At 48.3% G+C, this 22,901-nt stretch overlaps 1 protein-coding gene and 1 long non-coding RNA gene across 3 annotated transcripts in view; one reads left to right on the top strand and one right to left on the bottom strand.

The window, feature by feature from the left end:
• Nucleotides 1-6,362: 6,362 nt before the first annotated feature.
• Nucleotides 6,363-21,797, bottom strand: Cilp (cartilage intermediate layer protein, nucleotide pyrophosphohydrolase). Of its 2 annotated transcripts, NM_001364527.1 has the most exons (11): nucleotides 21,754-21,797; nucleotides 21,127-21,164; nucleotides 19,785-19,935; nucleotides 17,360-17,452; nucleotides 16,957-17,055; nucleotides 16,577-16,846; nucleotides 13,995-14,174; nucleotides 13,154-13,468; nucleotides 12,339-12,447; nucleotides 10,976-11,133; nucleotides 6,363-9,166 (listed from the first exon to the last, which is right to left on the bottom strand). In NM_001364527.1, the coding sequence occupies exons 6-11, from the start codon at nucleotides 16,701-16,703 to the stop codon at nucleotides 6,600-6,602; spliced, it is 3,456 nt and encodes a 1,151-aa protein (NP_001351456.1). In that variant the 5' UTR covers nucleotides 16,704-16,846; nucleotides 16,957-17,055; nucleotides 17,360-17,452; nucleotides 19,785-19,935; nucleotides 21,127-21,164; nucleotides 21,754-21,797; the 3' UTR covers nucleotides 6,363-6,599. The 2 variants fall into 2 exon arrangements, with proteins under 2 accessions (NP_001351456.1, NP_775561.1); NM_173385.3 differs by lacking the exon at nucleotides 16,957-17,055.
• Gm36538 overlaps nucleotides 20,060-22,901 on the top strand; it is a 33,084-nt gene continuing 30,242 nt past the window's right edge. The window contains exon 1 of the long non-coding RNA XR_379561.2: nucleotides 20,060-21,544. This is a non-coding gene — a long non-coding RNA (predicted gene, 36538). The remainder of the gene's footprint in view (nucleotides 21,545-22,901) is intronic.

Here is a 22,901-nt window from a genome sequence, read left to right as displayed (position 1 = left end):
ACACACATATGCAGAAACCAGAGGAGAATATTGGGAGTCTTTACTATTCTCCATATTCCCTTGAAACAGCCTCTATCATTGAGCCTGGGAGCTGGGCTCATGGCCTAGCAATCCTTCTGTCTCTGGCCTCTCCCACCCCCAGCACTGGTACTACAGGCACAGCAGCCACAGCCCGTTTTTTAATATTAAAACTGGTTATAGTGAGCCATCTCCACTGCCCAAAGTTCCTAAGTGAACCTCCAGGTTCAATTAGAGCTCCTGTAGAAAAAAGCAAGGTGGCAGAGTTAGTGTGGGAGACATCTCAAGTCAGCCTCTGGCCTTCACAAACACACCAGTGTGCCTGCATGCATGCATAGGCTGAAACTTGTGAACATATATACACAAAGATAAGAATTTGCATCTGTAGGTGATGTGAGGCACCATCATACAGAACTTTACAAGTTTAAAAACCTTTACAGCCAGGTGTACTGGTTCCTGCCTGTAATCAAAGCACTTGAGAGACTGAGGTGGAAGCACTTCCATCATTCGGAAGCCAACCTGGGCTACATACTGGGATATACCTCAGGATAGCCTGGGATATGAATGAGGTTATGTCTCAAGAAAACAAGACAGTTAAAATTGTCTAGCCAGACGGGTCTTATCAAAAAGCTCTGGGTTCAAATAGGATCCCTGCCTCGATGAACAAAGCTAAAAGTAACTGAGGAAGACTCATGATGCCAATTGGGGGGGGGTGCTACTTGTGCATCTATACCTATATAAACATGCACACACATGCACACCACACCACACATATACCTGGAAAACGAGAATGGTTTCACATCTATATGTTGCAGTTGGCAGCACCTGAATTTGACTGGCCAAGCCTTTTAGACCCTCGGCTCAGACGTAAGTCTCCCGTGTGAGTTCCCCATTTCTTCTGAATTTCCCTCTTCAAATGATAGAGTGAACTTTTAGGGTTTGCAGAATCTCCACCCCTTACCCAGAAATATGTCACTTCAAGGGTTAAAACTGCTGTTTCATTAAGACAGTGACTGCAGCAGACCCTCTTTGGTCCCTTTCTGCATGGAACGAGTCTCTGGTTGCAGGTGGACAAGGAGTTGGCAGGAATTGACAGACTCAACACTAGGGAGTGTCGATCTGAATGTAATTTGTCAAATCGAGCATCAAACTTTTTATAGGAAGTAGGGAAGTTGGGTGACACACTGGCAAGGTACAAAGAGGTTACTGGATTCTTACACAAAACAGAGGAATGCAAACACAGAAGGACTGGCAGGAACCAAGTGGGATAAAAATTCAATGTTAACAACTGGCATCAAAAACAGCTCCAGCTGGGCGTGGTGGCGCACGCCTTTAATCCCAGCACTTGGGAGGCAGAGGCAGGAGGATTTCTGAGTTCGAGGCCAGCCTGGTCTACAAAGTGAGTTCCAGGACAGCCAGGGCTATACAGAGAAACCCTGTCTCAAGGAAAAAACAAAAAAACAAACAAACAGGGGCTGGAGAGATGGCTCAGCGGTTGAGAGCACTGATTGTTTTCCCAGAGGTCCTGAGTTCAAATCCCAGCAACCACATGGTGGCTCACAACCATCCGCAATGAGATCTGATGCCTTCTTCTGGTGTGTCTGGAGACAGCTACAGTGTGCTCATATACATAAATAAATGATTCTTTAAAAACAAACAAACAAACCAAACCAAACCAAAAAAAACAGCTCCACCTAAGGTCCACTTAATCTTAGAAGCGGGGGGTGGGGGGTGGGGGGGGTTCCTGCCCTTGCCAAAGTTCCTACTCTAGTCTCTTGTATAGTCTACCTTCCCCCTAGGCCATTGTAAATACTTGTGTATGGGTATAACTCAGCTATCTATAGTTCTAAATATCTACTCTGGTTCCTTTTTAGGTCACAAACTTCCTTCTTCCTAGATAATGGTAAATTTCTGTGTAGGGCAGTGACTTAGCTATCCATGCCCAAGGTCGGATCAAGGACTGCGTAGAATCTAATTTAGCTATATGTCAAAATATCAATCCTTAGGAGCACTTGTAATAAAGCAATATTAAGGGAAAGCACGCAGATCCAACTAAAGCAAAGACATTGGAGCATTCGTTATACAGGATGCCACGATTCCAGGAGACTAAGTTTCCATGAACTTTTCGCCTCGGGACAGAGCTCAGGTTTTCGGGGCCTGTCGTGCTTGTCACTACTGGAGTGGATGTAGAAAGTGACCTGCCAGTCTCCTCTGAAAATCACCCTCTGGGGGTGTGATTCCGTGATTAAGAGTGATTCCCATTAGTTCCGAAGACCCAGGTTCAGTTCCTAGCATCCAGTCAGTCAGCTTGCAGCTGCCTACTCTAACTCCAGCTCCAGGAGATCAGACACCCTATTCTGACCTCTAAAGATACCTATACACACTTGGAATATAGTGACACACACACATGCACACACCCCTGTAATCCCACTACTGGGTAAACAGAGACAAAAGGACTGAAAGTCTAAAGTCAGCCAGGACCACAAAGCAAGCTCCCATATCAAGAGAAGAGGCACGCAGGTATTGGTTTAAATACACTTAAGCCCCTGCCCCAAAGTTATTTGATAAATACTCTAGACTAGGACTCAGAAGAAATTTTATTTATTTAAGACGGGGCCCCAGGTAGCACAAATTAGTCTCAAACTTTCTGTACAGTGGGAGATGACCTTGAACTTCTGATCTTCTTGCCTCGACCTCCCCAGTACTGACATTACAGGCAACAGCTACTGTGCCTGCTTTTCTTGATGCTAAGAAACAAGGGCTTCACTCTACCAACTGAGCTACATCCCCACCTCAGGAACCTGTTTTCTAAGAATTTTTATTTCGTTTTATGGTATGTGTATTGGTGTTTTGCCTGCATGTATGTCTGTATGACAGTGTCAGATTCCTAGAACAGGAATTACAAAGAGCTGCCATGTGAGTGCTGGATATTGAACCCAGGTCCTCAGGAAGAGCAGTCAGTTCTCTTAACTGCTCAGCCAACTTTCTAGCCCCAGGAATCTATTTTCTTTTCTTCTTCTTCTTCTTTAAAAAAAAAAAAGATTTATTTATTTTATGAGTATACTGTCACTCTCTTCAGACACACCAGAAGAGGGCATCAGATCCCATTACAGATGGTTGTGAGCCACCATGTGGTTGCTGAGAATTGAACTCAAGACCTCAGGAAGAGCAGTCAGTGCTTTTAACAACTGAACCACCTCTCCAGTCCCAAGAATCTATTTTCTATTGCTAGAACTATGGAATGCTTATTTGAAGTAAGCTGTGTCTCCACTTTGATGATACCAGCCTGCGTTTTTCTAAGATCTCTCTTAAGGCTTTTTCCCACCAGGGTCATGTCCATCCTTTGTGTCAGAGATGAAGGAGATGAAGCACTCTCCACCCTCCAGTGGCAGTGAGTGCTTTGGGCTGAAGGTAACCTCAGAAAGTGAGACAGGGGGCTCTATCGTCCTGCTGTTTTTAGAGAGATGGTCAGTAGGTGGCACTAATTTACCACTCTTCCCTCCAGTCTGTGTGAGAGGAAGTAGTTCTTGGAGTTAACCCAGTGGAACACCAGTATCACAAATTTTGGAGATAGTTCCAGGAAACATTTGTTTGATTTTTGGGTTTTTTTTTGGGGGGGGGGGGCGTTGCTTGTTTGTTTTTGGTTTTTCAAGACAGAGTTTCTTTGTGTACCTCTGGCTATCCTGGAACTATGTTGTAGACCAGGCTGACCTCAAACTCACAAAAATCTGCCTGCCTCTGCTACCTGAGTGCTGGGATTAAAGGCCTGTGCCATCACTGCCCAGGTTTTTTGAAAAATTTAAAGGGCACAGATATTGGGTGGAAATGTTTTCAAGTTGGGACTGGAGTGAGAAGGAAAAAAAATGTTTTCACACATGAGGACCAAAATGAAGCATTCCAAATAACTAAAAACAAAGTTGGAGGATTCCTAGTTTCCTTCTTTCAAAACTGCAGAAGGCCAGCAGGATTGTAGTAGACAGATAAAGCAAAGGAATAGACTGGTAAGTTCATAGATAAGGTTGTTTAAGGCCCATTGATTTTCATCAGAGCTGCCAAGACCCTTCAATAAGGAGTTTTTCACCAAATGGTGCCAGGTCTGCAAGATAACCACATGCAAAAGAATGAAGTGAGATTCATCCTTTTACTATATATGAAAGCCAAGTCAAAATGGCTCAGAGACAAGGGCTGGGGTGTAACTCTCATGGTATGGTGCCTAATATGCACTGAGCTCTGGGTTTGATTCCCCAGCACTGCATAAAATGGGGTGTTGTCTCTAAAGTTCTCTAAAGCCCCATAGATTCTGTTCTTGTCCCCTCTAGGTAGCTTCCCGTCTGTACCTTTTCCTACTGCTATGCCACATATATATCCTGGTAAGAGTCACTCAGTACTGAGCGGTTAGCCAGCACAGCACTGGCTGAGAATAAAAACTCAGGGCTTTGCTGAGGTGAACGTTTATTTGGTCCAGAAAATAAGCAGACTCCACAGTGGAGAGGATCAAGCCACGAGCCAGTGGCTGTTCTGTGCTTGCTTGTTTGTTTGGTTGTGTTGGGAAGGAACCTGGGACCTTGTGCATGCCAGAGACATTTCTACTTGATTATAAACTGCACCCACAGGAGCTAGGCAGATGCTGACCCGAGAAAGCAAATCCAACACAGCACAATGATGGCCAAAGGTGCTCAGACTGACCAGGGGAACATGGATTTTTGTTCTGATACTAAATGGTGCCCTATCTTCCTCCAGCCCTCCGTGACCTGTTTCCTGACAGTTTTGGAGTAGTTGGTAGAAAAAGAAAGAAAACCATCTCATCCCAACTGTGCTTCCCATCTCCTGGTTGGTTGGTTTTGATTTTTCAAGCAGGAGCTTATGTGCTCACGCTAGCCTCGAACTTACTTCGAAGCTTAGGCTGCTCTTGAGTTCCTGATTCTCCAGCTTCCTCCCAAATGCTGAGATCCAGTATAGACTAGTGTGCTAGCCCGCTCTCTCCCTCCCCTGCCATCTGTTGATGCTCCAGGGTTGCTCTGACACCACCTACTGGCCCTTGGTTTACTATTTTAAACCCTTTAAACCAAAACTAAATCCTGTCCCTGAAGACCAGTTGTTTCACTCCAGGGGCAGGTGTTACCCACAGCAGAGGCCTGCAGTCTAGAAAAACAGGGTGTCTGTAGAAGGCTTGAAAGCAAAGAAAGAGAACGTCTGTCATTTAGAGCAAGGTCAGCCAGACCAGCTAGAGGAGACAACAGAATTGGGAGAAGCCAGAGGACCACTTGGCCAGAATCCTAGGCCAGCTATTGTATAATCTCCTTCATGCTGGAAAAAAGAGACAAAAACTGGGACATATTTTAAGCCTTGCTCAGGAGCCCAGAACAGACTCATAACTCCAGGAATCTCTGCTTTTCTCTGAAAATGGAAAATGTGAGCTAAGGGAACAAACGTAACAGATGGAGCTGCCCAGCTCTGTAATGTTGGGACACTGGACCTTGTACCACCTTGGTCCCATTTTCTACAGCCCCTGTGCTCGGAGCATCTGGTGTAATTTAAAGGCTGAAGGATTGCATGGTGGCCTCAGAGTCAAAGCACAGGATGCGCGTTTATCAAAGCTCTGGCTTTGCTGGGCTGCTAGCAAGAACAAATCAAATATAAAGGAACACACATTCAGGACTGGGGGATGGAGCTAAGTTTGGGGAGGGCTTGCCTGGCATTCACAAAGTCCTGGGTTTGATCCCCAGCACTACGTCAAGCTAGGTGCAGTGGTGTATGCCCCTAATTCCAGCACTTGGGAGATGAAGGCAGAAATACCAGGAGTTCAAGGTAATCCTAACCTTTATAATAAGCTTGAGACCAGACTTCACTACTAGAAACCCTATCTCAAAAGAGAAAAATACACAATTAACAGCCCAAAGAAATCGTGGTTACTAGGAGATATTCTTCCTAGAATTGCCGGGATAACAGTATTTTTAGAGGCTGGAGAGAGGGCTCAGCAATAAGAGCACTTATGGCCTTGCAGAAGAGCCTGGTTCTGCTCCCAGAACCCACATCAGATGGCTTAAAACCACCTCTGGCTCCAGTTCCAGGTCCAGGGGTTCTGATCTGATGCCCTCTGACCTTGGACACCTGCATACATGTGATGAAAATAAATTCACACATACACACACACACACACATGTTAAAAACAAAGAATCTTTGGTGAGATGTCACCTTTGATCCCAGCACTCTGGAAGCAGAGGCAGACAGTCTGCTCTATAAAGCAAGTTCCAGAATAGCCAGGGCTACACAGAGAAACCCTTCCTCAAGACAAAACTGCATGGACACCAGAGTTCCAAATTCCCCAAAGAAATAAATGTTAATTGCATTTCACATAAAAACATTGTTTATTTCCTTATTCACCACCATTTATATATATATGGACTGTGACAGAGACTTTGCTTACATCTTGTGGAACATGGCCAAGAAAAATGTTTTATTGTTGTTCACTTGAGCCTCAGTATTAGATTATCATTAGTGTAAAGGCTGGCAAAACCATACAATAAGATGTGTGTTTTCAGCCAAAGCTGCAGACGTTTACCAATTCCTTTTGTTTCTTTTTAAGAGGAGAATCTTTGTTTTGTCATCGTGGGGGCCCTGTGGCAATCAGCATCATGAGGCAGAGACAGTAAGTAAAGGCACAAAGAAACAAACTGCACCAAACCAGATATGTTTAAATTAACAAGTGACAGTCTGTGCATCAGTCTCACGACAGCTGTCACATGAGATGGACAGAAAGGACTAAGAACCACAAGACTTAGTTGCTCAGAGGTTGTTGAGCAACACCAGAAAATCTCAGAGGGGCCCATGCTTCCACGCCGGCGTAGGCCACCCCTGCTTGCCCGTTGTTGCCTCATGGCTGGTACTCTTCCTTGGACAGTGCCTGTAGCTGGGGACCTGGCCGGTGTGCTTTGGAGGTACTGGAAGGCACTCTGGCGGCCTACCTGCCTTTCTGCACAGTTAAAGGTCAGGGCAACTCCCACATTGCTCTTCATGATTCTGGAGGAGCCATCGGAAGTGCCATCAAAGCACCGGCCGAGCGCAATCTCCTTAGCTGTACGAGGGTCCTGATCAGTAACAGTATAGATACCGTAATTGTGGCCCAGAGGGTCCAGGGGTGCCAGCATAGTATACTCGCTGGTGTCATTGTTGACTGCCAGGGGAAGGTGGTTGACCAGGTACTCGTGCAACATAGAGTTAACACTAGCTCGATGGCAGCTGCCCTGGGGGATAACCTTTACTAATGTGCGGTCTACACGGTCTTGGTCATACAGCATTCCACTGCACTTGAACTCCAGGCAGGCAGATGAGACATTAGGTTGGTCTCTGTCCCGAGTACTCTTCACATCCCGGATCCCATAGAGCTTCCCCACAGTCTGCCGGTGGGTGCCTCCCATGTTACGGGATCGTACATTCACCTCCAGTGGCCCCACAATCTTAACCTTGATATAGCAGGCCCTGAACTCCATTGGCTTGGGCCACCATGCCAGGTAGTCTTCAGTCCAGCTCATAGGGTCATCTTCATTGAAAGGAACTGTGTTATAGTCATAGCGATCCCCCTCGATCTGATAGAACCGGAAGTGAGCTGCACTGGGGGGTGCCTCCTCACACGCCCGAAGGTTCTCAAAGGCATAGATAGGCCCATTGCTCTCCTCAGCTGAGTTGGGCCTTGGTTTGGCCATACTGATTTGGAAAGCCGTCTTTTTAACCCGTGGATCCTCATGGTCTGTCCGACGGTATTTAAGTTTGTTGAGGTAAGGCTGAGGGACACCGATTGCATTTGGGTTGAATTTAGGAGAAGACTCAACTGCCTCTAGTTCTTCTCCAGAAAGGCTTGCCAAGACATAGACAGAGTAAGCATCGGGGGACTGATCATCACAGAAGGCAGGCAGGCAGGCCCCATTGGGCCCTGTGATGACACTGTCAAATCGGCCCCAGGCCCTGGGGTTAGATGAGAAGCCAGTTCTGGGCTCCAGATTGATCACTGAGACCACAACTCCCTGAATTTGCTCACTGGGCAGGAACCTCTCACTCCGGTAAGTCCTCACCTTAATGAAGCACCTTCGGCTTTCAGGGACGTCCAGGTTAAAGAGCCTTCTCTCCCGGATCTCCATATTGCCCACTAGGAAGGTTCTCTCTTCCCTCTTGTTCCTCCTTTGGCTTTCAAACTTGAAATCCCCTTCCTCTTCCCACAGTCCTGTGTCTGGGTTGAGCGACCAGAGTTTCATGGCTGGCACATGCTCTGGCATTTTGACCTGGGTCGAGTCAAGGTGGACCTTCACCTTGCCAGCATTAAGTGACTCGGAAGTGGCCTCATCTCTAAAGTCCACTGAAAACATACCATATGTTCTAAGGGGAAAAGTGTCTCCTTCATCATTGATGAAGTTGAGGTCACTTTGGGCAGCTGTGGCCGTCGAGATGTTCCGAGGATCCAGGAAGGTCACGCTGGCCTTTACCTTTCCTGTGAAGGGCTCCCCGTTCTGCCTATAGAAACTTTTGGATGGGATCTCCAGCTCAGCCACAGGGTCTTCACCAATCACCTCTCCCAGGGGGATAATGTTGGTCTCCATGGCTTCCAACGTGATGGGCTCTTTCTGCCGAAGCATCTTGATCTCGTGGAACACTGCGCTTCCCTTCTTGTTGAAGGGCAGCACTTTGGTTGTGTTGACAAACTTCTGCAGCCTGTCCACAAATGTGAGCACCAGCCTCTCCGTGTCCTGGGGGATGTGGAGTGTGAAGGTGCCTTTGTAGCCAGTCATGCTCACGCGGTTATTCCCCATGTACACATGGCCAAAGCGCATGGGCTCCCCGTTGTCAGCAGCAGTGACTCGGCCCCGGACGATGCTCCGTGTCTCTGCGCATCGTTGGCAGCTGCACTCCACAGCCACCTTGGTGGGCAGTGTGTACCCACTGCACTGGATCTCCCTCTCTTCTGTTCTGGAAATGCCGCAGCAGTTCTCCACAGCATCTCGGCACCGGATCCCATTGTCCTGCTGCCCTGCACAGGTCTTGATCGGGCAGCGGCCTACGTCGTAGTAGAAGGAATTGCTGGCGTTCTGAAAGCAGTCATGGGGCAGCCGGATAAGGTAGCTCTCTGGGGTTGGGTTGCAAGGAGTCTCATCATGTGCTAAAGAAGAAATGGTGTGGAAGTTAAAGTGTACGTTTATGCCTTATTCAGAGTACTTCAACTCAGTGGGCTTGCTCTCTCTCGCTTGCTCTCTCTCGCTCGCTCTCTCTCTCTCCCCTTTCTTTCCTTCCCCTCTCTCTACTTTGTTTTTGTTTTGTTGAGACAGGGTCTTGAATGGCCCAGGCTGCCTTTAAAACTTGTACCCAGGATGATCTTTAATTCATGATCCACTTGCTTCTACCTTTCAAGTACTGGGATTGCAAGTGTGTAAGTACTCGGGCTGGTAAGATGGCTCAGTGGTTAAGAACACTGGGTCTGCTCTTCCAGAGGTCCTGAGCTCAATCCCCAGCAACAAATGTGTGCCTCCAAGACAACCTGGGGTGTGTGTGTGTGTGTGTGTGTGTGTGTGTAAAATGGTGGTGGTGCTGCTCTGTTGCTGATGCTGTTGGGGGCTGAATCAGGGCTCTGTGTATACTAGATAATTGCTCTACCACTGAGTCACATCCCCTCCTATCTACAGTTATCAAATGACTTATGTATCTGCAACCCTGAGGTATGGAACAGCTATTACTAATCTTATTAGGGGAACATTAGTTGCTGAGGCCCATAGAGTAGCAGTTCTCAATGGAGGAATCTTGAGAATGTGTGAGGGTCTTTTGAGATTGCCGGCAAAATTGGAAGTGTTGCTGGTATATAATAGAAGGGAGCGATTCATGATCTATGTCCTGCAGTGCCTGGCACTTCCTACATCTCAGTGTTTTTCACACCTCCCAGGAAATGTAGGTAGAAACCTTGTTTTTGTTTTTATTTTATGTGTTTATGAATGTTTTGCCTGCACGTATGTCTATGTACCATTTGCATGTCTGGTGCCTACAGAGGCCAGAAGACTACCCATAGAGTCCAGAAAAATGAATCTCCTGGGACTGGAGTTGCAAATGGTTGTAAGTCACCATGTAGGAATAGAACTTGGGTCCTCTGGAAGAGTAGCCAGTTCTTTTCACCTCGGAGCCATCTCTCTAGCCCCAGAAACCCCCGTTTTAACTGGGCACGGTGACACATGCTTATAAACCTAGTACTTGTGAGGTGGAGTCAGAAGGGCCATAAATTAAAGGTCATTCTTGGACCCATAGTGAGTTTGAGGCCAGCCTGGGCTACAAGAAAACCTTGTCTCAAAAAACAAACAAGGCAGAGAGGCAGGTAGATCTCTCTAAGTTCAAGGCTATGAAAGAGAAGATGACCTTGGATTCCTGATCCTCCCTCTACCTCCCAAATGCTGGTGTTACAGACATGTGCTACCTACCATGCATTAACCTGGGAGGAGTCTATTTCTTGTCTATTAAAATCTTCATTTTTATTTTAGCTACATTTTTCTGTCCTTTGGGGGGCAAGTTGACACATTCTCATGTAGCCAAAGTTAGTCTCAAACTCACTATAAAGCTGTTGCTGACCTTGACCCTCTGACTCCCTTCTTGCCCCATCTGAAGCTGGGCTTGTGCAATGCTGGGACTGAACCAAGGGCTTCATTCTCACTAGACAAGTACTCTACCAACTGAGCTATATCTCCAGGCCCTGCATGTTTCTGTCTTGTTTGAATTTTGCTTACATTTACACACACACACACACACACACACACACACACACACACACACAACCTCAAATGATGGTGCTATGGCAGCCAGACTGAGTTCTTCACTGTATCCCAGAGAGCCTAGCACTGCGCACATCACAGAATATCCCAAGCTTTTCCTGCCCAGTGATGTAGCCAGCCCTGTTGCAGATCCAGGACCCCCGAGACCCAGACAGGCTTACCAATGACAGTGAGCTGGGTGACCTTGGACTTCACAGCCCCAGCATCACTCTGAGCCTTACAGAAGTACTCCCCTGCTTGGTCCTGCTGCAGGTTCCTCAGCACCAGCTTGCTCTCGTGCTTATAGAGGGAGGGATCCAGCAGTGTGTTGTTGTGGTACCTGTAAAAATGCAGAGGTGGAGCCCCGAAAGGGGTGTGGGGGGGGAGGGGAACAGGGTTAGATGTGCCAGGAAGATGTGCCAGGAAGCAAGAGTTGGAGATGGCTCACTTTCACTTGGCTTGCCCAAGAGCATCTGATTAGCTGGGGGTTGGAAAATTGCTTCTAAATCCCAGCTCCACCTCTTTTTTTTGTTTTGTTTTTTGTTTTTTGTTTTTTGAGACAGGGTTTCTCTGTATAGCTCTGGCTGTCCTGGAACTCACTCTGTAGACCAGGCTGGCCTCGAACTCAGAAATCCACCTGCCTGTGCCTCCCGAGTGCTGGGATCAAAGGCGTGCACCACCACGCCCGACTCAGCTCCACCTCTTAATTGATGGGGAATCTTATAGACAAATAGGATCACTTCTCTGAATTACAACTTTCTGCTCTGTAAAACAAGAGCGGTGATCTCCAGCTGACCTCCCAGAAGTATAGGCTTTCCAAACAAGCCTAGTGGTTGTAACTGCTTATAGAAGGGTAAAGAATTCACACCTAACACTGGGGATTCTGATCTTGCATGGGGAAGCAGGACTGAGAAATCTTGCAGGATGGTCTAGGAATATGCATATTAGGACTCTAAAGTCAAGAGACATTTTGGGAGAATGAGCTGAGCTTTAAGGTGTAAGAGGGCTGGCTGGTTGTCTGGGCAACCTCAGTCCTGCAGGTCACCACTTGTAAGTACCACCAGGCTTTACACCAGTAGGTTATACATGCCTTTATTCTATCAGTCATCGTTTAGTCTAGACACAAGGCAAGCAAGCTCTGGTTGCTAAGAGAACTAGGGAGGGGCTAGAGAAATGGCTCAGCGGTTAAGAACACTGACTGCTCTTCCAGAGGTCCTGAGTTAAATTCCCAGCAACCACATGGTGGCTCACAACCACCTGTAATGGGGATCCGATGCCCTCTTCTGGTGTATCTGAAGACAGCAACAGTGTACATGAAATAAATAAATATTTTTTGTTTTGTTTTGTTTTTTTGTTTTGGTTTTTTGAGTCAGGGTTTCTCTGTGTAGCCTTGGCTGACCTGGAACTCACTCTGTAGACCAGGCTGGCCTCCAACTCAAAAATCTGCCTGCCTCTGCCTCCCAAGTGCTAGGATTAAAGGCGTGCGCCACCACTGCCAGGCAAAAATGTTACTCTTAGAGAAGCTGGCTGAAGCAGAATACACACCAGAAGTACTTGTCCGGACTGGGTTTCCCCGTGGCTTTGCAGCACAGAGACACACTCTGCCCAGCCCGACGTGCTTTCATCTCAGGGTTCATTACAATGTATGGGGTCTCTGGGAGAGAAGATGAGAAAAGTGTTTGGTTTTCCTACTCTGTGACAGGCTCTAAAGAGCCCTGACTCCTCAGGGTCTTTGGTGGTTATTTCAATTGCAAGGCTTCATCCCATCCCCCGCCAGTCTCCAGTGGCCCCCTAATGCCCAAAGGAACTGATCCCCAGTGGACTCCCCTCCTCCACCTCCTCCATCTGGGATCTGCTCCCAGGAACTTGTCTGGTAGCATCTGGGTGGGCCAACTGAGAAGGCAGTGAACCTCTGCTAGCCACACACTAAGTGCTACAAAGGACAGAACTCATTGCTTCACTAGTGCAATTCCCGGTCTTAGGCCCCCCCCCCCGGCAGAATCTTTTTATAACTCTTCTGTTTTCCAGGCTCCTCTGTGACCTACAAACCTCTATGGTAATTGACCGACTATTTTAGACAGTAGGTCAGGGAAGTCCTCATGCCTTAGGGTGCTGGACCTACCAACACCCTATACTCTGCACTGAATACAGCCCCGAGGCAGGGGTGTGTCTATTTGAGAAACAGACAAAGCCCTTGTGGCTATAATAGATTGACTCTGCATAGCAGGAATGAAGAAGGGAAATTAGGAAAAGCCAGAGGATACAAGGCCTATGGGTCATGGTAAAGGTTTTGGCTTTTACACCTTAGTTGGGAAAGCCCTCAGTATTGTAACCCCTCCTCCCACAGGGCACATAATCACCTGCCCTCACAAACTCCGCATTGATGGTAGCTGACTTCAGGCTAGTCTTGGGCATCGTGATCATAATTGGGGCAAACTTGGTCTTGGTGATTTTCAGGATGGTTTTGCCATCAGGACACAAGCCAGGAACTCGGAACCTCCCGCTGCTGTCTGTTCGGGTCAGCATCTTTGGTGCCTTGGCCAGCAGGTAGACAGCGGCTCCTGGAGCTGGGCCACCTCCAGGGAGGGAGATGGCCCCGTGAAGCATGAAGTCCTGGCACATGCAGGCATCACAGTCAGCATTTACCTGGCCCATGGGGCAGGTCAGGTCACAAGCTGTGGGACAAGGAGCCATATCAGCAGGACTTTATGGAGTCTGACCCGTCTTATCCCCTCGCCCAGCCTGGATGCTCGCTTATCCTTACCTGCCTGTACAACTAAGTCCTAGCTGCCCTTCAGATTTCGCCCCAGAAACATCCCCTAAGCAGCTTCCTGATTTCTTTCTTTTTTTGGGGGGTGGGGGTGATATGTGGGAGTGATGAATGTTTCAAGACAGGGTTTCTCTGTGTAGCCCTGGCTGTCCTGTGACTCACTTTGTAGACCAGGCTGGCTTCCAACCTGTCTGCCTCTGACTCCCAAGTACTAGGATCCAAAGGCTTACACTAGCGCTGCCCAGTAGATTTCTTAAGCTGTGATTGATTATTGACAATACATTATGTTCTTGGCTGTCCTGTGTCTCTTCTCAGAGCAAATGGCATGAGTGAACAGGCAACTTAGTCTCACGCTGGCCCCCAAGCTCATCATGCAGGCTGCTTCAAGCCCACCTACCACAGAGGCTCAGTGCCCAGAGGGAAGGAGATACCTGTGCAGGCCTGGCTCATGCAGAGCTGGCCCTCCTCGGTCGCCTCACTGCACAGTGACACTGTCTGTGCCAAGCAGGTGCGGGTACGGGTCTGCACCCCAGTGTGACCGCAGGCAGCTGAGCACTTGCTCCAGGGAGACCAGGAACTCCAGATGTGCTCTGCATCTCCTCGCAAGGACCCTACAGGATGAGATCAACATGAGTCACTTTCTCCCCCAGAGGACTGGGCCAGGAAGTCTGACTGCAAGGTTGTATCTTCTCTGGTGAGGGAGCACAAGGTCCCTATTGATAAATATCAGGGATTATTTTTATTTATTGCAATGAAGTAAAAATAATATTGAGACAGTCTCATTAGCCAAGGCTAGCCTCCAATGTCTGATCCCCCGCCTCTATCTTCTGAGTACTGTCACTGTCACTGACATAGGCTACCGTATGTCCAGTTTAGGTGTTGCTGGAGATGAAACCTGTTGCTTTGTGGATGCTAAGCCAGCACTTGACAAATTGAACCATACCTTGGCCTGCAATGATTTTTCTTTCTAACAAGGGAAGTTAAAAGTCTTGAAGAAGCAATGGCTCTAAAGCTTGCATAGAGACAACCTATGGGTGAAAGGGTTTTTTTTTTGGGGGGGGGGTGGCCAGCACTGCTTGTAGGACTACATTGTTGGCAGCCCTGGTGTGAAACAACTACATTATCCCTGCAGACAGGCTCCCTGGGAATTCAGGGCCTGTAGCTTACAATGACTTGAATAGCCAGACTCTTTCTCTCTACCGCCTCACCTCACTCCTACAGCCTGTGTATAAAAAGGGGGGCCAGCCCTTGCTACAGAGACCAGCCGGGCTCCTCAACAGCATAAAACCATCACAGGCACCTGGTCCTGCAGCATTAATCTATATAGACAGGTAGAGTTCCGGGGCTGGGTACCCATCCAGAATGCAGGCCTGTAGCTGGACACTTAATATCTGCACTATTTAGTGCATGGATGGAGCGGGATTTAAAGAACACGGATTCCAAAGCATGAGCATGGTTCAAATCCCTGTGTAGCACTTGGCAGTGTAGCTAGTGGACAACTATGTCTTCTCTGAGCCTCACATATCCTTCTGAGATAGCCATGCCTCAAAGGTCAACTGTCAGGGCCAAATAATGAGGGTAGCCAGCATCCTGCACACAGAAATTGTAGCAGCAGTTGACATTTAGCCAACCTGGGCTCAACTGCTTCATTCATTGTCTTATATAATCTTCATCAAAACCCCTATGAATGGAAGGACACGCCTGTATTCCCAGAACTTGGAGACCCGAGACAGACAGATCATAGGGACTAGCTTGAGCTGCATAGTAAGTTTGAGGCAAGCCTAAACTAAAGTGAGACTTTAAATCAAAATTAAACAAACAAGTAAACAGACAAAGAGGCAGGTAGACCTCTGTGAGTTCGAAGGCCAGCCTGTTCTACAAAAAGATGGCTAGGGCTGTTACACAGAGAAAAACCTTGCCTTGAAAAAACAAAACATCACCACCACCACCACCACCACCATCATCATCATTATTTTGGTTTAACTAAACTCTGAAGATACCCTGTTAGCCCTGTCTCACATGTAAGAGGCCAGTAGCACTCAGGCAGGGATGGCACTCGTCCTTAATCCCAGCACTTAGGAGGCAGGCAGGTGGATTTCTGAGTCTAGCCTACATGAGTTCCAGGACAGCCAGGGCTACACAGAGAAACCTGTCTTGATCCAGAAGCAGTAATCTCCAGGCAAAACAGGAGGATCGTGGCTTCAGGGTCAGCCTGGATGGAGGCACAGAACTGTAATCCCAACATTCCGGAGAGAGAGAGAGGCAGGAGGATCAGCAGTTCAAGGATAGCCTGAGCTACATAACGATTTCCAGGCCAGCTAGGGCTACATAGTGAGGAGAAGGAAGAGGGCAGAGGGCGAGGGATGTAGCTCGTAGAGTGCTTGCCTGATACACAAAGCTCTTCATTGGAGCCCCAGCCTGTAGGTGTGGTGGTTCGTGCCTAGAATCCCAGCACTTGGGGGTGGGGTGGGGGAGTGGCAGAAGGAAAATCTGAAGTTCAAGATCATCCAAGATTACATAGGAAGCCCAAGGCCAGCGTGGGCTATATGAATACAGTTGCACTGGGCTTGGCTTCACATATTTGTAATACCAGCTACTTGGGACAGAGGCAGGAAAATCTCAAGTTTAAGACCTTCCTGGGCAACTTAGAGAAACCCTATCTCATTCTTTAAAATAATAAAATGGTAGATGGCTGGAGATGTCACTCCGTAGTAGAGGGCTTGCCTATTGTAAGGTCCTGGGTTCAATCCCAGTACCACAAACATAAATAGCAGTTGCACTCAGTAAGCTAGAGATTCAAAACCCGGAAGTTAAGACTCCTCCGAGCACTGTCTTCCCTCTTGAATCAGCAGAACTCAACACAACCAGATGACTGAAGCAGCATGGGGATTTTATCTCTCTAAAGATAAGAGGCTGAGAGCGTAGACTGGTATGTGAGGTTCAGATCCTGGCGTCTCACCTGCCAAGGCTGCTTGCTGGGAGGTAAGGGCTGCCTGCAGCCATTCAGACTCACCTGGTGGGCAGAGGAAGCGCACGGTATAATTGGAACAGTTCTGGCCTGGTCTCTGCTCCCTGTTGAGGCACCAGAAGCCCTCACGGGGACTGCCGTGGACCACCTGGCCAGTGCTGCCCGCAGGCATCCAGTCAGTGGTCCGGGCCTCTAGCCGCAGGGGACGGGCACACACACGCTCCCCATAGTAGAAGCGAATGGCATCCAGCCGCTCATAGTCACCCTGCCCACCTGGGTGGTCGATGTTAAACCATGTTGTCCACTCTCCGGGACCTAAGGGATAGAGCCATATTGAGTCCTCCTGCTTCTGCTCAATCCCCACTTCCTACACCCCACTCCACCACTTATTTCTCCAGCAACTCTCCAATTCTTCTTGGTCTCACAGTGTGGAGCCCTTCATTCCGGCTTTCTTCAGGCTGGTGGACCATCCAACACTAGGCATGGGGCAAGCTTTTCCCGTGCGGTTTGGGCCACAGCATTCCCTGGCATTAAAAAGCTCTTAGCAAGGCAGTTAGGGTGTTGGTGAGACTCCTGTGCTATTTCTACACCCTCATCTACCCCTTCCTTCCCCACCGGCTCTAGCATGTAAACACCCCATTTCTGGAATACATCGGGCAGCCTTCTGACTCTGAGCTTTCTTCTATTCCATCTGGAGAGAACAGCCAAGTGTCTTGTTAAAATGAAGTTTCCAGGAAATCCTAACATCCTACCCAGGCTTCAGAGACTTACCCAGCAAGCTCAGCAAAAGGCCCCACCCCAACCCTCCCTGCTCCAGTGGGGACTCACTCTCCTGGGAGTCGGCAGGCTTGGCAAGGGTCTTGGGGGTCCTCTTCACAGGCTGGACTCTTCTCACTGACTGGGCAAGCATCGTCTGTCTCCCTGTCGGACAGAAGAGTAAGCCAGGGCTCACAGGGCTTGAAGATGCAGAGGAAGGTCAGGAGAAGTGAATGTAGCATGAACCCTCAGCACTGCCCAGAGACCCACTCTGCCACTCACTGCTGTGAGACCCCCAAAGGCTTTATTTCTCAGGCTGTTTCCCATAAACACACACTGAGGCTGGCATGGAGGACATGCTTGACAAATGGTACTTCCCTTTTCAGTTGTTCTAGAAATGGATGAGCAGCTTGACTTGGCGATACATGCATGGAATCTTAGCACCTGGGGGCTATAGGCTGGAAAGTCAGAGGTTCAAGGATAGCCTTTGCTACATAGTAAGTTTCGGGCCAGCCTAAGCTACATGAAACCCTGCCAGAGAGAGATAGAGAGAGAGAGAAAGGAAGAAGAAAAAGAAGAAGGAGGAGGAGAGAAGAAAGGAAGGAAAAAAGGAAGGAAAGAGAGGAGACCAGGCATAGTGGTGCATGCCTTTAATCCCAGCACTTAGGAGACAGAGGAAGGAGGATCTCTCAAGGATAGACTGGCCAACCAGGCTACAGGCTACATAATGAGACCCCATCTCCAAAAAAAAAAAAAAGGAAAGGAAAAGGGGGATCCGCAGGAGTGGAAGGGGGACCAGAGAGGGCAAAGGTAATTAAAAGATATACCACACAATTGTGTGAAAATGACATAATGAAACCCATAATTACATAAAAAAACATTTAAAATGGGGTCATCAGATACTTAAGTCAGCTAGTAGGTTGAGACTTCTGCTAGAGAGTCTGTATGGGGCTTTGTTTTCCTTTCCTATAAAGTGGACACACAAAGTTCCCCTCACAGGGTGCTGCTGGCCTGGGGATCCTATGAATCAGGACACCAACATCTCTGGAGAGAGATGTTGCACTCTGCCATTTCCTAACTAACTTGGCCACTTGACCCTGCCTACTCTCTCATAAAAAGAAGACAGTAAGAGTTCGTTCATAAAAATACAGTGTTTCTCACTGTGTGAGCTGCAACCCTTTTGGGGTTTTTCATATCTGATATCCTGCATATCTGATATTTGTATCACAATTCATAACAGCAGCAAAATCACAGTTGTGAAGTAGCAACAAACATCATTGTATGACTGGGGGGGTCAGCATAACATGAGGAACTGTGTTAAAGGGTTGCGGCATTGAGAAGGCTGAGAAGTGCTGCCTCAGAACACTCTACATACTGAGTAAATGTCAGAAAGCTCTTCTAACTCAGAGCCTGGCAAAGAGTGGAGGTCACTTTCGCTTGACTGCTTGGCACTGAGATCCACCATCCCACAAAGGACTCGGTGAACTAACTGGGCTGTGGTCTTCATTGTTCAGCCGTGAGGATGAGCAGAGAATCCTCAGGATAGGGGCAGCCTTCCCCAGCCCTTCTCTACATAAAGCTGGAATGAAGACTGCAGAAGCAGGAGAGGGGAGAGCAGAGGCCTGCAAAAGCCTTGAAAGGCAATTAACTCCCAGGCAAGGAGCCAAGTCAGAATTCTCTGTGCTGCTTAATTGGGGTGATGGGAGCCCGTTTAATCAACCTAATCTGATTTCCCCTCAGATGGCTGAATGTTAATCATCTTCACAAACAGCAGCTGCCAAGGTGGAAAGGGCGAGGCAGGAGGCGGGCACACACAGGGCTGGCTCTGTGCAGGGGCTTCCTTTGTTCCTGCTTCTCTGGCCAGGAGCCTGCAGGGCATGCAGCTTTAAAAGAGGGCTGTGAGCAAGCTGCATCAGCAGTATAATTGGAAATAAGGGGAGGCAGGCAAGGTGGGAGAGTGAGAGATCTCCAAAGGGGTGCAGCAGCTCAGGTAGCCAACAGCTCCAGCAGCCACCTTCTCTCTGATCTTCTGGTCATCGGAGTGTGGGAGCAGAGGGCAAGGACCACAGAAAGGTTTCTGGTGTGTCTATCAAATCAGGCTTTGGGGTATAAAGGAAACCAGGTTTTCTTGCCAGAAGAATTTCCATGCAACTGAAAACAGACGAACCTTAAACCTTCTGGGAATGGTACGGTTGTGACTCCCTTTTTGCTTTGACTACCAGGAAGCTCAGAGATAAATTTAGTGCGCAAGGCAGAATCTTTTCTATCTTTGTTTCTTCCTCCCCTCGAGTGACTATTCATCTTGTTTGTTTGATTCTGTTCCGTGAATCTTAATACTAAGAACGATCTTAGATTTGAAGTGTGAACAGGGTATGAACTATCAAAAAGCCTCGAGTCTTCAGGCCAGGCAGAAGCATAGATAATTGGGTCCCAGAACAGAAATAGCTTCACTGTGGCAAGTAGAAGCTATGGGAGCAAGCAGAGACTTGGTGCATACCCAGCACGGTGGTGACCTCAAGGACCAGGAAAGAGAATACCCAAGTCTTGATTGCTGCCATCTCTCCCTTGTAGAAGTGTCACAGATAAGTGACGCTGCTTCACAAAGTTGAACCTGTAGTTCCCCAGAGATATTTCATAGAGCCAATGATCTGCAAAGAAGCAAAGGGTATCATATCTCACGCTCCTGAATCACTTTTTTTTTTTTTTTTTTTTTGAGACAGGGTTTCTCTGTATAGCCCTGGCTGTCTTGGAACTCACTTTGTAGCCCAGGCTGGCCTCAAACTTACATGTACACAAGGATAACCTTGAACTTCTGATTCTCCAGCCTCCATCTTCGGAGAGCATAGACTACTAGTTTGTACACGGACTTTATGTGATGCTAGGGATGAAATACAGGGCTTCCTTCAAGCCAGGCAAGCAAGCTGTCAACTAAGCTATATCCCAAGCCTGGGTCACATCACTTATGGCTCCAGGAGACATAGCTCTTGACCTGTCCAGGATGAAGGGAAGAGTCTTATGGAAGGACATCTGCTTGAACTGCCAAACTGAGAAATTGAGGCTCTGAATCCAAACAAGCAGGACCCAGGTTCTAAACCTGCCAGGTTCCACGGCAGACAGGCCACAAGGGAGGAAAGAGATAAGGAAACTCCTTGACAGTAAGAGCCTTACTTCCAGCACCTGCCGGATAACTTACTGATCACTTTCAAGCCCCAGACTTTTGTCCTGGCTACCCTTTAATGGGGCTCACAGTTTTGCATAGGTAGCTACATATTAAGACCATGTAGTCCTGGCCCGACAAAGGTAAACCCTCTGAGGGTGAGCAGGAAGACTGAAAGCCACCGATGCTTCAGCCGAACCATCTCCAGGAAGACATTCCCAGATGTGCATGGGCCACAGCTGGAACCTATTCTGGCCTGTTTGTTTGAAACCTGGCTAGGAGCACCATATGGAGGAGCCAGCTAAAGAGAGAGAACTGAATGGGTGTGTAGTGAAGAACCCAGAGCTCCCAATAACTGGGAACATGGAGTCAGGGCTCCAGGAGTAGGGAGAAGAAAACATGCCCAGAAATAATGTTCAAGAACCATGGGGTGGCCCAGGTGGCCCAGGCTCCTTCTCAGCTGGGTATTTTTCTCCCCGAGAGTTAGGGCCAACCCAGAATCTAATCTAAAAAATTGTTCTCTCCAGATGAGTAGAATCCCAAGTGCAATCCTAGCCATTGGGATACTGAGGTAGGTAGATTTCTGTGAGCTGGAGGCCAGCCTGAGCTATTATAGTGCGTTACAGGATAGCCTTCGCTACCCAGCAAGAGCAAGACTCTCTGTTTAAAAAAAAAAAATTACCTTTAATCACTAAGTCGGGTGCAGAAGATGTCTTCTTTCTGGAAGAAAAAGATCCCTTGAATTTTTGGATGTCTCCAGAGACAAACAAATCCACAGCGCAGACTGTCTCACCCTGAGACTGATGTACCAGTTGTTTCAGGCTACTTCAAGCTCCAAGGCTCTGAGCAGATCTAAACAGCCAGAGCCAGCTCTAGGTCTGTGGAAGAGGCCAGGGTGGCCTGAGGCACCTTGTGGAAAAGCCATTTCTCATCTGGCAGCCGAGAGGCTCGACAGCCCACCATTTCCTCCGAAGAGGCCTGACTGTCAGGCTCCCCAGCCGATGTTCCCTGGAATTCCCAGACAGTGCACAGTGGCTGGCCACAGGAGGAAAAGGTATAGAGACCAAGATGGAGCCACTTGGGGGGCATTGTGACTTCAGGTAAGCAGGGCTGGGGGGAGACTTTGGATAATGAGGAGCCAAAGAGAAGAACGAGGCAGAAAGAGGCATCTTTTTTCTTCTTCTTTTTTTGTGGGGGGTGGGGGGTTAGCCAGCAAAGAAAGAACAAAGAGGTATCTAGGGATGGGGGTAGGAGCGGAGCCAGGTAGTTAGACACAGGGATGGGGTGAGAGATTAGGGTTGTATCTCACCGTGTCCTGAGCAAGACTCTTAGCTGGGGGTCCAAGACTTCTTCACCTCTCCAGCAGTCCAGCCGTCTTATATAGCACAGCTGGTGGCTCAGCCCATGGCAGCCAGCCACGAAGCAGCAGCAGCAGCAGCAGCAGCAACTGTGAAACCAGATCTGAGCATGAGACTCCCTCCCATCCCTACATCTCCAGCAATTCTCAGGGACAAGAATTTAACATCAAGATCCTTAGGGATGTGGGTGTGTGTGTGGTGGTGGGGGGATGCCGCTGAGCAGTGATGACCCAAGTGGGCCACAGCCTGGGTGCCACAGACAGTCTACTTCAGAGAGACGAGGGTAAGGAAGAAGGGTGGACTCAGTCCTGGGAAAGGGCCGAGGGGAATTCTCCATCGGAGCAGCAGTTTATAGTGATGCTGGGTGGTGTGAGCCAGCTTAAGCTTTGCTGACCCTCCACATTCCCTAGCTGGCCAGCCCATGGACAACAAGGTCTTAGCACTTGCTCAGAAACTCTGGCACACAAGTCACCTCAGCTTCTGTGGATGGGTGTGCTTGGTCTCTACTGAGCAATGACTCAGCTTCTCTGGCCTTTGAAAGAGCACTCAGAGACCCTCAGAAGGGATGAGGGGCAAAGACTATGGGGTACAGTATGTCACCTGGTAAGAATGGTTCATTCTTTTTGTTTTGTTTTGTTTTCGAGATAGGGTTTCTCTCCCTGGAACTCACTCTGTAGACCAGGCTGGCCTTGAACTCAGAAATCCGCCTGCCTCTGCCTCCCAAATGCTGTGATTAAAGGCGTGCGCAACCACGCCCCACTTGAATGGTTCATTCTTAATAATCCCCTCTCCACTTCCATTTGTGTGCCTCCCCGCATCCACTGAGACCAGCATGCGAACTGCTCTGAGACCGTGTGTGTGTGTGTGTGTGTGTGTGTGTGTGTGTGTGTGTGTGTACACATATGTATGTCTACTTGTAAGCCTTACCCACAGGTGACTAAACTGATGCCTGAACTTTAAGGCTTCTCCTATATCCCTCTTCCAGCTCCAGCCTGAAGCTGCCTACTGTCTTAGGCCATGGCTAGGCTATCTAACTTTAGCACCATCAGAACCAGTTAGAAGGGAATGAGGATGTAGTTCCATTAGCAGGACATTCATT

The sequence above is a fragment of the Mus musculus genome, chromosome 9 (assembly GCF_000001635.26).
Source record: "Mus musculus strain C57BL/6J chromosome 9, GRCm38.p6 C57BL/6J".
Lineage (NCBI taxonomy): Eukaryota > Metazoa > Chordata > Mammalia > Rodentia > Muridae > Mus > Mus musculus.
This window is presented reverse-complemented; position numbering and strand designations above follow the sequence as displayed.